At 38.0% G+C, this 12801-nt stretch overlaps 4 protein-coding genes across 6 annotated transcripts; 3 read left to right on the forward strand and 1 right to left on the reverse strand.

The window, feature by feature from the left end:
• Positions 1 to 112: 112 nt before the first annotated feature.
• On the forward strand, positions 113 to 2308 carry LOC110843701 (venom peptide isomerase heavy chain). Its single transcript, XM_022089723.2, has 10 exons — positions 113 to 368; positions 448 to 530; positions 621 to 705; positions 772 to 914; positions 987 to 1099; positions 1161 to 1296; positions 1364 to 1493; positions 1570 to 1666; positions 1728 to 1807; positions 1872 to 2308. The coding sequence occupies exons 1-10, from the start codon at positions 281 to 283 to the stop codon at positions 2036 to 2038; spliced, it is 1122 nt and encodes a 373-aa protein (XP_021945415.1). The 5' UTR covers positions 113 to 280; the 3' UTR covers positions 2039 to 2308.
• A 132-nt stretch (positions 2309 to 2440) lies between these two features.
• Positions 2441 to 6653, forward strand: LOC110843702 (pollen-specific leucine-rich repeat extensin-like protein 1). 2 transcript variants are annotated; one of them, XM_022091722.2, is made up of 7 exons: positions 2441 to 2680; positions 2769 to 3992; positions 4071 to 4306; positions 4388 to 5278; positions 5445 to 5615; positions 5692 to 5998; positions 6083 to 6653. In XM_022091722.2, exons 2-4 carry the CDS (start codon positions 2794 to 2796, stop codon positions 4756 to 4758), a joined length of 1806 nt encoding a protein of 601 aa, XP_021947414.1. In that variant the 5' UTR covers positions 2441 to 2680; positions 2769 to 2793; the 3' UTR covers positions 4759 to 5278; positions 5445 to 5615; positions 5692 to 5998; positions 6083 to 6653. The 2 variants fall into 2 exon arrangements, with proteins under 2 accessions (XP_021947414.1, XP_035704192.1); XM_035848299.1 differs by having other exon boundaries at positions 2441 to 3992.
• LOC118432955 (heterochromatin protein 1-like) lies at positions 5449 to 6319 on the forward strand. Its single transcript, XM_035848704.1, has 3 exons — positions 5449 to 5615; positions 5692 to 5998; positions 6083 to 6319. Exons 1-3 carry the CDS (start codon positions 5449 to 5451, stop codon positions 6317 to 6319), a joined length of 711 nt encoding a protein of 236 aa, XP_035704597.1.
• LOC110845325 (fibroblast growth factor receptor) lies at positions 6373 to 9563 on the reverse strand. 2 transcript variants are annotated; one of them, XM_035848300.1, is made up of 10 exons: positions 9385 to 9563; positions 8542 to 8794; positions 8367 to 8452; positions 7915 to 8302; positions 7606 to 7845; positions 7343 to 7484; positions 7143 to 7236; positions 6947 to 7075; positions 6652 to 6872; positions 6373 to 6565 (listed from the first exon to the last, which is right to left on the reverse strand). In XM_035848300.1, the coding sequence occupies exons 1-10, from the start codon at positions 9445 to 9447 to the stop codon at positions 6445 to 6447; spliced, it is 1737 nt and encodes a 578-aa protein (XP_035704193.1). In that variant the 5' UTR covers positions 9448 to 9563; the 3' UTR covers positions 6373 to 6444. The 2 variants fall into 2 exon arrangements, with proteins under 2 accessions (XP_035704193.1, XP_021947415.2); XM_022091723.2 differs by lacking the exon at positions 9385 to 9563 and having other exon boundaries at positions 8555 to 8778.
• Between the last annotated feature and the right edge of the window lie 3238 nt (positions 9564 to 12801).

The raw sequence follows: 12801 nt of genomic DNA on the forward strand, positions 1-12801 counted from the left end.
TAAGTAGTAGTATTTCATTTTTGTGGAAAAACCAGTTTTCCTTATGATATTGTTTGTGGTGTGGTTGGGTTCTTCATATTTGGAACTATTTAATAAGAATCCAATAAGAATGAGAGCTCTTTTCATATGACGGCTTTTATTAGATCAGATCAGGTGAAGTGAATCCTTGTGGTTTTTCAATTAAAAATTCAACAGTGAGGTTGTGGGGTACAAAATTAGGCAAATTTTGTACACATTTTACCAGAATTTGCATTATTTTTGCATATACAAATTTTCTGGTATGGGTAAGCCACTCATGCACTCACGCGCTTCTGTAACTGGAGCAGTACTTTTAACTGTAATTTGTCTCCAATTTGGTGGCTGTATAGGTAAGATTTTTTTATTAATTATGAGAAATTAATTATAATTTTTGTATATTAAAATTTGCATTTGCATTTTACTGGCCAGCTCAGCTCTGTAATTTGAACGATGTCCAATCCACTGCGGGGTCTTGCACGCCGATTAAATCTTGTCGATACGCGATCGGACAGGTAAGTAAATATGATAATTTATGTAGTTGGAAAATTAATTATTAAGAGTAATTATTTGTTTTAGTAACAATTTAATTAATTAATAAACAGCTTTACGCTGGTGCAACGGTTAAGCGATGTCCTTCCGGAGGTGATCTAATCTGCTGTCCGACAGAGTTGACCCTGTCGCAGAAAAGTAAACAGAAAATTAATAAATGAGTGATTACAGAAGTTGATAACCACTTATCTTTCTTTCTTGTAGAATGTGATGAATACAAGGAAATCTTAAAAAGTCCCAAAACCTTTGGCCAGTCGAGGTTCGAACAAGCCCACTGCGCGTTTCAGGGGTCCCCCGCATTCATCGTGGGGGGCAGAGATGCACACGAGTTTGAGTTTCCACATGCTGTAAATAATTATGAAATCAGATTTTTTTGAAATTTTGTCCATTTTTCAATTTTTGAAATTATTTCATTTCAGGTCGGTCTTGGGTATGGAAGTAGTAGCGAAAACTTGCAATTCTTATGCGGAGCTACGCTAATAAGTGACTCGTACCTCTTAACTGCGGCGCATTGTCTCAACAATCAGAAACAGTATACGAATATATTATAATTAGTTAATTACAATTAACTAATTCCACGAAATTAATTATAGTGGATCCCCCCGTTGGGCAGTTATCGGCGACGTGACGCTGAAACAATCGACTTCCGTTTATCGGAAGAAAGTTCGTATTACGGATTGGGTTTTACATCCAAATTACGCACCACCAAAAATTTATGACGATATCGCGGTGAGTTTCTTGTAGGATAGGGGCTTATCAAGAGGATAACTTTTAATATAAAGGAAAAATTATACAGTTGTTAAAACTTGGCGAGAAAGTGGAACTTAGTCGTTACCTTCTCCCAGCATGTCTAGGCGATCCTATAATTACGCCAAAAAATGATGGAAATGTGCAAGCCATTGGGTGGGGTCAGACCGGAGTGGGGGGTAAGGTTATCAAAAAATTCTGTTGATAAGTACGTTACAGTACCTTAATGATAATATTAAATTTCTGTTGAATTAGAGAGTCAAGCTGAAAATTTACAAGCTGTCAATCTCTCCGTGATTGCTACAAAGAGATGTAACCAAGATTTTGCGGAGGATTCTAATAAGCCCTTCAGGTAAAAAGTACGATAAGATAAGTTTTTATGAAAACAAATATCTTATTTTTTTGGTTCACAGATATCCCGAAGGTTTCAGAAAGTCTCAATTTTGTGCTGGTGATACGTCCCAGCCTGACGGGACAGTGGGGAAGGATACATGTAATTAATTAATTACTGCTCATCATTACCTTATCATGAATGATAATGACAAATTTATCCTCAGGCAATGGAGACAGTGGGGGCGGGGTGGTTGTAAACCCTGAAGTTCACTGTCTCTTTCATGTCGTGGGGATAACCTCGCTGGGGTCAAAATATTGTGGTTATGGAGAGCCTGCCGTGTATACAAAGGTCGCCGCGTATGTGGACTGGATTGAGCGAACGATTTGGTGATAGTAGTGTGCAAAAAAATTGTTCCAAATTTTCTAATGCAAAAATTGTAAAAGATGTGAAATGAAAAGAGAGATGATGCAAAAAATGTATAAACTGGTAGATCAAAACTCCAAAGATTTTTGTTATTAAAATCATCGTACTACATTATAATAGATGTAAAATGCAATACAATTTATGTATTAGTTAATAACAAAAGTTACGTAATTTTATAAAATTTAATTTTAAACTGAAAATTTATGAAAACTAATAAAAAAGAGACTGAATAACTAACTAACTGTGAATAAAGGGAATTTTTAACTTAAAAAATTATCAAGAATTAAAAACTGGTATATTTAGACTTGATTGTGCAGGTGGCTTTGGCTTATCAGGTGGCTTATCAAGTCAAGGGACGCGTCAGTAAGAAAAGAGAAAAAAACTGTCAAGGCTTGGCGTCGATTTGAGTGATCGAGTCAAAAGTGCCGACTGGACTTTGTCGGGTAGTTGCACTTGTGTTGGTTTTGCTTTTGCCGTCTTCAGTTGGTGGTTGGCTTCGCATCGGGACATTGCTCCAGCAAACAAGCAAGAAGAAAAATAGTTACTTTGAACTTTGTCAAAACTGGACGCACAGCCGACCGGAGAAATTAATTAATTGTCAGCCAAGTGGTAAAATATAATACAAAATTTGGTTTTTTCGAATTTCTTGAATTTTTATTTGAAAGTTTGGAAAATATAATTTGTTTTTTTTTATCAGGTCAAGTTTCGTACAAGTCGGCAAGATGAGGATGAAACCAGTTTTGCCTCCTCCCATGAAACCAAAAGTTTCACCCCCTCGTCTTCCAGTGAAACTAGAACGTCCTTCTCCCCCAGTGGAAGCAGAATGTCCTTCTCTGGTGGAAGTGGAACGTTCTTCCGAGAAATCAGAATCAGAACGTCTTCTCTCGGAGTCTAGTTGTTCTCCTGTGGACTTGGAAGGTCAACGCTCAAATTCGTCTCCCATGGAATCTGAACATTCTCCTCTTTCGGAGACGGAATTTTCTCCTACGGAATCAGGACGTCCGCTTTTCTCACAGCCAGACCGTTCCCCCGTAGTGTCCGAGTTACGATCTCTTCTCTCGAAGATAGAAGGTTTTTCTGTGAAACGTTCTCCTCCCCCTCTGGAACCAGAACGCTCTCCTCCTGTTGTGGAACGTTCTCCTACTGCTGTAGAACGTTCTCCATCCCCTTTGGAACGTTCTCCGCCTGCTGTCGAACGTTCTCCACCAGCCTTCGAACATTCTCCTCCTGCTGTCGAACGTTCTCCTCCAGCCTTCGAACGTTCTCCTCCTGCTGTCGAACGTTCTCCTCCTGCTGTCGAACGTTCTCCTCCTACTTTCGAACGTTCTCCGCCTGCTGTCGAACGTTCTTCTCCTACTTTCGAACGATCTCCCCCTGCTGTCGAACGTTCTCCTCCCCCTGTGGAACCAGAAGACCCCTCTGTGAACTCTGAATTAGAACTTCTTCTCTCGGAGCCAGCAGGTTCTCCAATGGAATCAGAGGATTCTTCCGTAAATTCTCCTCTACCGATGGCAGAAAGTTCTCCCAAGGAACCAGAACTGCCCCTTCTCTTGAATTCAGAACCAACTGTTGAACAGCCAGAAATTTATTCCGAGGAACCAAAACTGCCCCCTGTCTCAGACTCAGAACCACCCCCATCACCCCCACCAGCAAAACTCCGTCCAATAGCACACCAGGAAGATTGTGAATATGACGAAGAGGCATTCTTGAATAAAATGGAAGAATCATTTTTAACGCCATTCATACTAGAAGCTGAACTCGCCAGGGATATTGAACGACACGAGGAAGATTGGAAGCGTACCCATAAGAAAAAGGCGAGAAAACCTCCTGCCCTCTACAAACGTCCCATCAAGGATATAGCAAACGATCCTGTAATTCTCAACTATTTGAAGGAGCAGAAGGAACTAATTACCAAATACCGGTACGTACAAGTATTGTGATAAGGTGTTACTTGTAAGGCAAAATGTCACTAAGCTTATGCACAATTTTTGTTTTATAGAGAGGATTACTATCGGAGGTGTGCATGTGAAGCGGAGGAGGACGAGGAATGGAAACAGTCTATCGAAAAGGATGAAGGAAGAAAGAATCTCACTTCAGACGAAGAAGACCTATTTGTCGAAAAGCCCATGGATGAAGACCAGAACAAAAAACACATCCTGGTCAAGACTGACGCTGAAATTACTAAGATGGACGTTTGCTTGGCTGGCATGGTTATCGCTCCGTATCAACGATTGGGTAATACATTGAGATCTCAATAATTCACAACTAAGCTTACTATAAATTCAGTTACTTATTTGCATACATAATTTGTTACAGATATTTTCCCAATTATGATCCCTCACGGAATTCCAAGTGACGCAGTTCCCAGTACCAGTGCTGCCGCTACCCGACCCCCTGTAGATAAGAAAGGAGATGATGACATCCCTCCATCAAAGATGAACCAAGCATCCACCGCCCTGGACAATATTAACGTGCAACTTTCCCCCGAAAGTGAAGCGGATGACAAGGACATGGATATTGAAATGACCACGTCACAAGAAGTCATCACCTCGAATATGGCTGGTAACCCCATCGTTCCTCCCATTGCAGACACGACCCCCCAAGATAAGCCAAAAAATATGGAAGCAATCAATCTGGATCTTTTTGGGGATATTTCCATTTCTGATGCGTCAGATACTGATCTCTAATAATGCATGTTTGCTGAATGAATTGAACGTGCATTACATACAGAAAAAAATTATTAATTTTAATTTGGAATCCAAATTTTGGATTGTTCAGAATGATCGTGTGCATTTTTTCATTGTTATTATTTATTATAGGTGATTTTGTATTATTTTTTATAATAAATATGTTGTCGCTGCGAGTTGATTGAAAAACAAATCGTGTAGATTTACATTCCTTTGTTTGGTGGCGGTTACACAAAGGAGATAAATATATCTCTTCATTTGCATATTTTTCACTCAACGTTTACTGCGTCTCATTCCAAACAAACCAACGTTGCGTTGGCAGCTCGTAGTTCGAGTCTCTTTGTTCCTCAGTCGGCAGTCGGTCGTCATTGCAGTTGGAGGTATTTTTTACTTTTGCTCTTGTGTGCCTAGTTTTTGGGCCAAATTTGGAAATATAAAATTTCGAAATTATAAACAAAGTGACTACTTCAAGCTTTTACTAAACTGCTCGTTTTATCAAAGAAAGTAGACGCATTAGCAGGTAAGAAGTTAAATTACAAAAAAATATAGATATTAGTTAGAGAGGCATGGCAGAAGATTTATGATTGGTTTCATTCATTCTTTATTATTTCATAACGAACAAAAACCTTGTACTTGTACTGTCCATTATTAATTAATTAATTGTTATTCGTGCTAATCATTCGTAGTGAGATGGACTCTACCGTTGAAAAAGGAGTAAGCTCAACTGAGGAAGTTGAAGAAGGGGTGGCCTCAACTGGGGAAGGTGACCAAGAGGTCTTTCAGGTGGAGGCGATCAGGGGACAGCGAAAAGTGAGGGGGAAACTGGAGTATTTGCTGAAATGGCAAGGCTATCCGGAGTGAGTGAAATAATATATTAATTTAAAATAGCTACAAGCCGCCTTATCCTGAATTAATTAATGTATTTTCTTCTAGGTCCGATAACACTTGGGAACCGGCAGGATCCATCATGTGCTGGGATCTCATAGATGAGTTTAAGAAGACAATTGAGTCGGAAAAGACAAAGTCTGAAGACGCGAAAAACGCACAGAAGAAAAAGAAAAAGAAGGCAGCCAAACCCAAAGAAGTGGAAGAAGCTGAGATAAAAGATGACAAAGCAGCTGGATCAAGTCCTTCCGAAGAAGAAAACCCGGACAAAAACGCTGAGAAGGGGGCAACGGGAAAGGGTAAAAAGAAGAAAGCTCGTTCAACTATTGTACATTTGCCTCCACCAAATCTAGAGGTAAAAAAATCGTCATTCATTTCAATTAAAACTGTAATATCAGAAGAACAACATTGATTGATTGATTTACCTTAATTGTTGAAGGAATTCGAAATTTGCGATACTACCGGCGAAGGCAACGGATTTGAGCGTGGATTGCAGATTGAAAAGATCACAGGAGCGACCTGCCGTGAGGGCGACGAGATTTATTTCCTTGTGATGTTTCAAGGCGAGAATTTTGCCGAGCTCATTTCTAGAGAGGAATGCAATAAGTGGGCCCCCGTGAAGGTGATCGAGTTCTACGAGGGACGACTGCATTGGTACCAGCCACCAAAGGAGTGAAAGATTTCTGTCAATTTAACTAAAATCGCTACGACATTTGGTTATTCTTGGTGTTTATTTTTTTTAATGAATTAATAGTTACATTTGTTATATTGTAAAATTAATTGACTTTACACTACTAAATGTTAATGTAGTTGTGATGAATTTCTCAACGAGGACAGAAATTGCTGAAAGAATAGTTTTAAAAGGGCAAAATTCGGTCGGTCTAATGGATCCGGTCTCCAACAAGCCAACATAATTTCATATCTATAAAAAATAGTTAATGCTTTCACTTTTGTTAAAACTTGTAGAAAAAATTAGAAATGAATAAATGCAAAATTATATGTAAGTACAATTGTTGAGAAGAATTTTTCGGTTTTTCTAGCCGCACTCCATTTAGTAGTCCGCGCACAATGTCGCTCTCCCAGGCCCCGTAAGGAACATTTCCAAGGGCGAAAATCTCCCAAATAAGGACGGAAAACGCCCAAACGTCGCTCCGCGTGCTGAACCGGATGGGATCGGAGGCAGGCGTTGTGAGGCATTCGAGCGCACTCCAACGCCAAGGAAAGCGATTCTATGAGTTTAAAAGGACATTATAAACATTCATAGTTGATAAGGTGGCATGATGGTAAGTCATTCATTTGATACTGGCAAATCTTCCCGTTTAACCGTGTAATTCGAGCTTTTTAGCTTTCTCGCAAAGCCAAAATCCCATATTTTAATGGTATTGGAACTAATTATGATGATTGATTTGGCTTGAAGACATCCATGAATTATCTGCGAATTGAATAGAATTAGGAATAGAATTTGAAGATTTTGAAGGAAAGTTATGTTTATGTCGAACCCTTTTTTGATGAAGAAACTCCATCCCGTTACATATCTGATAAGCCCACTCGAGTATGTTTAGTGTGTCGAAGTTGGGCAGCTCGGGTTGTTTCCTGGAAAAATTTATAACAAGGAATTGCTAATATTATGTTAAGGCATAATTAAGGAAAAAATTAATGATTAAAGCATAATTAAGTCAGGCAATAATTAATTAATTACCGAGTGGAAGAGACCATAATTCTGTCCTGTCCGATGTCCAACAAATTCGTAAATGTCTTTCCGTCATACGTGTTGACACAATCTTTTAAAAATGCGTCCAATCTTCCCTTCGGGTAATATTCTGAGACGAGGAAAACTTTTTCTGAAATTTGGACAATTCAATATTTTGGTTTAATGATTGCATAATAATAATTAAATATCAAATACATCATCATCATCATTATTATCTAATTATACATTTAAAATGTAGTTAAACTCTTCACCTTTTAAACTCGACTTGCAACATACACCAAGAAATTTCAGGATGCTGTCATGCTCTCCGATGAAGGCGAGCAAATTCGCCTCTTTTAACAACCTCCCGGAATGAGGGATCGTCGGTGTCGTCACTTTCAACGTTTTCAAAGTTACGGCAATTTCGCCAAATTCGCCATCGCCGGAGGTGGAGGCAAGGAAGCCACGAATTATGGCGTGGTCGTCATCAAATCCGAGGCAGGTTTGATGGTCTGGATTTATTAGAAAATTTTTTTAAGAATTTTTGATAAATTTCTTAAACTGCGTGGATAAGCAGTTACCAAGTTTTAACTTATCCTCCATAATATCAAACTTTCTCGGAAGTAGTGGCACCTCGTCGTCATCGTCGATTTGTTGGTTATCACTCCACGTCCCTTTATTGATAAGACTGGTCGTCCTTGTTGGGGAATCGCCACCTCCACCTCCTCCGAGCTGGTAATATTCATCTCTTCTTTTCCGTTTTCGCCCCGTGTCGCGAATCTGTTGTAAATATTTGGACACGATGAAGAGTGACGCTGCTTTCCATGCCCAATAAGCGGGATACATCGTGGGGGCGTAGTAGAAGGGGGACAGTCCCAGGACAAAGATGTGGTAAAGGACGGAAGCATATGCGAGCCCGATAAGTAGCGGGGTTATCACGAGGTAGGAAATGCACTTTAGGATATTCTCCTAATAATTAAGATAAGATGACAATGAAGTTTGACCCCGTTTTATCATGATTAAATTTGCATACCTGGGTCACTGCTTGGAAAAGGACGCAAGCCATCAATATGTTGACTAGGTGGAGCCCCATATAAGCCCAACAGAGAATTGATCTCGCTGTAAGATGAAATTGGACATGATTTTTTAGGCGAATTTTTTTTAACATGATTTTTTTGCAATTTTGCAATTTTTTTGCAAAATCTTGCCATGTAGTTTGACCTCCTCCGACATTTCTGAAGGCAATATCAACTTCTCTGAAGGAAATTGCGCCGTAACGTTGGGAGGATCGGGGTGGACCCATTCTGCGAAGGGGTTTGGCGTCGTGGAGACGTTGACATGGTCATATTTGAAGATAACGTTCTCATCCGATCCTGAAATGGGCGAGGTAGTCGAAGACTTGAATGAAGATAGAAATACGGATTCGGCCGTATGCACGAGCAGTGATCCAGTCGAGAATAGCTGAGAATTACATAATGCATGCAAATTATTGCAAAAAATCTTCATGCGTGATCTTCAAGCAGTGCAATTATTGGCCAAAATTATTGGGATACTTCCAACTTGGTTATTATTTTTATTAAATGTTAAATAATGACAATCTTATTTTTCATATTACGTATTACTTTTATCTCCCTTAATTTAGATGAAGTTGTACTTATTAAAATTCCAGTTAAATTTAACTACATATTTATTGCACGTCAGCAGATTAAATTAAATTAAGTAAATAGACTCCTCGTACATTTTCTTTCGTACTTTGTGCATATACTTATTTATGAGCTCATGAGCAATGTTACAAATTGCAACATAAAAACTTTATATCATCAATTACATTAAATTGGGATTTAATGTCAGGAACGAAATTATGACCGTGTAAGGAAATAAACACTGAAAATTTTGGGGCCATTATTCCACGAGCAGAAAATTGTGCGGAATATCTACAATTGTTGTACAATTTGTATTTGTACAATTCTCACATGTACCTACATACTTATTTGCCATTTTTATGAATGCGTATGTGCACAATTTTATACAAAGTTGGATTAAATACTTACAATGTCTGCTACAGCGATGGATAAGACTGCCTCTGAAATTGAGTATCTTCCGCAAAAATACATTCTAGATTTTTGTTTTTTGTAAATATGAAATTATTTCAAAAAGCGATGCCCAAATTAATTAATGCATCGACTATTATGATGTACACATATTGTGTCAAATGCAAATTGTGGGATAATAATATTTATTAATTACTCGAATTTAAGACCACTATCGATTTTATTTGCGGTTTTACAACTTTAATTTACTTGCCTTTACAAGCTATGCGTTTTCATTTCCGGTTCATTAACCAGAAACCTATAAATTGAACAAAATTTGTATTTAATTGCATTTGCATACAAGTTATTTTATTACGTATGGCATGGCTAATCATCATTTCGGTCTAAAAAGTGACGACTCCGTTCGCAAAACTTCTTCCTCTTTTGGTGCAAATTCGATTAGTCATGTTCCACAAAGGTGTGAAGATACAAAAATAAGTTAATTGATGATTAAAGCACTAAACAATAAGGAAAATGGTTTAAAAAATGTGTAACATGTGCAATGCATGTGCAAAGCATGTGCCTTTCTTATTAATTAAGTACGCCAACAATAAATCGGAATAGAATTGTGAGAACTACGATCTTAAATAGTCCTATAATTCATCGAAAAAGCCAAATCCAGACTCATTACATTAAATTACTGTATTGTATTACAAATGTACATGTTTTGCACCCAAATTTTTTCACACGAAGCGATGCTACAATTGTCAATTGTTGAACGAAATGCTACACAGCCAAATAAAACAAAACCCTTTTTGAAGCTGACTTTGAAGTTGACTTTGAAGATTAGAATGCGATTTTTTCCTACGACGTAAACCAACACACCTGGAAAACCCATGAATGAGTAATAATTGAATTAACACAATTAAAATCACGTAATCAAGAATGTCGGAGGCTCGACATAAATTCCATGTTAAAATGTTATCTGCTGGAAATTCACACAATTTATTTTTAATTTTCATCTTAAAGTGGTTTGTGGATCTGTACTTAAGTGGGTAAATTATTTTAATTGTTTTTTTGAGAGAGAGAAATCCCCATCCTGTCGAATGACACTCTCGAGAGGAGACCAAAACATTACATCACGCGTGCTTTGCTTATCTTATGGTTTTATTATTTCAGGCATAATTGGCATGGTCGGTTTTGGAAGTGGTGTGGTTTGTCAAATGTATGGGTTATGGTGTAGATTTAAGTATTTTATTGTATTGACGAATTCAAGTGGTGTTGCAAAAAAAATCCGTACATTTGATCTGACCAGGTTGATTAGGAATCCTGATTATTTTGTACGTACACATTTGGTAACAATAAAATCAAAGTTCAGAGTTTTTTAATATCGGTCGGGTCGGGGTTTATAAATCCAAAATCCAATCTAAAACTAAATCTAATCCGGTACATACACGTCCAATTGAACTATGATCTCGATTTTGATGCACAAAAATAAATATACGTATGTACAATTTGCTCATTGCAAATTGTTTCTGATTAGTTGAATCACCTTCCTCAGTGTCATCCGCATAAGAGGAGGCGGACGTTGCATCTTGCCACGACTTATCATAGATAATCATCATCATCATGTCACCTCATTACAATATTACCCACCAATGCCATCCAAGCTCTGGATCGAATATGCATACAACCTGCCACGAACTAGGAGAATGTTTGTGGTCAAAGCATTAACCAGTCACGTGTAGATGTGGATGTATGCAAATTTATATACACTTTGCAACTTAATGGACGGATTTAAAATGTCGATCACCCAAAAAATACGTACATCTCGAGAAGCCGGTTAAATTCGGTTGGTCATTTTATTTATCCCAGTACTTTTAATCAAAAGGTAGCGATGACGCTACAAGTTTTAAATGGCATTGCATATGAAAAGGTTCTCAGGGTGCAAAATTTTGTGCATGATGCTTCTGCGTGTAAGAAATCATCAAAATCAAAACCCAGGTCGGTGTACGTCACTAGTTTGCAAAATATTAAGTTATTGCTATATGTAGACTACTGCAATAATCAAATAACTTAATTGGACCTGATTACCCTGAGAGAGACGATACAAGTTGTATGGAAATCATTACCCACGGCCCACGGCAAAACCAATTTTCCTCTCCTCTAACACGATTGTCTAGGTGCATATTGAGGATAATAAAAACCGATGGCCTGCTCATCACGCAGAATTGTCGTGATCCAGAAGTTTGAGTGTCACTGTTTGTTGGCAAACTATGAAATTAAATAGGCGAGTAATAATCAGTGGCGGCGGAAGTTGGGGGGACATTAGCATTGTGGAATAGGAACTCAAAATACGATTTTGCTGAAATTCTGGGGGGGGAGGCAATGTCCCCCTGGTTCCGCCGCAAATGGCGAGTATCACCACTATGTACCGTACAATTGAAAATCCTATCCGAACAACAAACAGTTGTGTGAAACTGATATTCAAAATGGGTATAAAACGATGACAATGTTATCAAAGCGTCATGCATCGGATCATACTTTGCAATAATGCAAAGAGTTTCACAAACTTAATCATGCAAGATTTGGATGGACAGCAGGATGACGAGTGGTCGATCATCCGATCCGTTTAACTATTAACTTCCTCGCCAACTGTCTACATATTCATGCAACTAACTGGACCATATGCATCCTAATATGTGCTTATTATGTGCATGCATCTATTTAATGTACATAATTCCAGATTGGCCATTAATCTACTGTAAAACTTGGTAAGTTACAGTTATATGCAAAAATTATTAGCTTAATGGCTTGCTCTATGAATATCTAATAATCACTCTCAAAAATCATGCAAAAATTGCATGCGTTCTCTTACTGATTTGTTCTCTATGTTGTAATTAACTTGGATTAATATGAGGATGCGAAAAATGGCATGGTAAAGTTCGACAAAAGGTGACAGATTTGAGGTTGACTGTACATACGAGTAATAACCAGAAGAGATTTTTATGCAGGACCAGAACATCAGCAATTTTATGATTGCATGAAAAAAAAAACTTGGGAAAAATGAAGTAACATCAAGATTAAATTAGGTACGAATTGACTAAGCATTTATTATTTTTGGTCCTTATTTTCCCCATAAAAATCATCATCTCACTTTATTGTTTCGCTTTTTATGGCACACAATCATGCTCAGGTTGCACTTTGTGTCACTTTTGTATCACGAACAGTCCGATTTTATGTGACGTGGACTTGCCTTTTATGTAACAACGATCCTTCACTTCCCCTTTTTCCCATGAAAATGATACGTCCACGTAACGATAGCATTTCATATGGTGTGATGTAAACGAACCGATATATTTCCCAACTTTCTTCTTGGAAGGGACCGGTTGTTATATAATATTGACGTTTGTTTGCAGTCCGTAATTGTATAATGAG

The sequence above is a fragment of the Folsomia candida genome, unplaced genomic scaffold (assembly GCF_002217175.1).
Source record: "Folsomia candida strain VU population unplaced genomic scaffold, ASM221717v1 Fcan01_Sc002, whole genome shotgun sequence".
In the NCBI taxonomy this organism is placed as follows: domain Eukaryota; kingdom Metazoa; phylum Arthropoda; class Collembola; order Entomobryomorpha; family Isotomidae; genus Folsomia; species Folsomia candida.

What these genes read in the sequence shown, in the direction of transcription:
- LOC118432955 (XM_035848704.1), top strand. Translation starts at nt 5,449, where the DNA reads ATGGACTCTACCGTTGAAAAAGGAGTAAGCTCAACTGAGGAAGTTGAA. An exon ending in AAATGGCAAGGCTATCCGGA is followed by an intron (nt 5,616 to 5,691) that starts GTGAGTGAAATA and finishes ATTTTCTTCTAG; the next exon opens with GTCCGATAACACTTGGGAAC. An exon ending in TGCCTCCACCAAATCTAGAG is followed by an intron (nt 5,999 to 6,082) that starts GTAAAAAAATCG and finishes TAATTGTTGAAG; the next exon opens with GAATTCGAAATTTGCGATAC.
- LOC110845325 (XM_035848300.1), bottom strand. Translation starts at nt 9,447, where the DNA reads ATGTATTTTTGCGGAAGATACTCAATTTCAGAGGCAGTCTTATCCATC. An exon ending in GGAGGAGGTCAAACTACATG is followed by an intron (nt 8,453 to 8,541) that starts GCAAGATTTTGC and finishes TTCATCTTACAG; the next exon opens with CGAGATCAATTCTCTGTTGG. An exon ending in GGAGGATAAGTTAAAACTTG is followed by an intron (nt 7,846 to 7,914) that starts GTAACTGCTTAT and finishes TAATAAATCCAG; the next exon opens with ACCATCAAACCTGCCTCGGA.
- LOC110843702 (XM_035848299.1), top strand. Translation starts at nt 2,794, where the DNA reads ATGAGGATGAAACCAGTTTTGCCTCCTCCCATGAAACCAAAAGTTTCA. An exon ending in GAACTAATTACCAAATACCG is followed by an intron (nt 3,993 to 4,070) that starts GTACGTACAAGT and finishes TTTGTTTTATAG; the next exon opens with AGAGGATTACTATCGGAGGT. An exon ending in CGCTCCGTATCAACGATTGG is followed by an intron (nt 4,307 to 4,387) that starts GTAATACATTGA and finishes AATTTGTTACAG; the next exon opens with ATATTTTCCCAATTATGATC.
- LOC110843701 (XM_022089723.2), top strand. Translation starts at nt 281, where the DNA reads ATGGGTAAGCCACTCATGCACTCACGCGCTTCTGTAACTGGAGCAGTA. An exon ending in CCAATTTGGTGGCTGTATAG is followed by an intron (nt 369 to 447) that starts GTAAGATTTTTT and finishes TTTACTGGCCAG; the next exon opens with CTCAGCTCTGTAATTTGAAC. An exon ending in GTTGACCCTGTCGCAGAAAA is followed by an intron (nt 706 to 771) that starts GTAAACAGAAAA and finishes TCTTTCTTGTAG; the next exon opens with AATGTGATGAATACAAGGAA.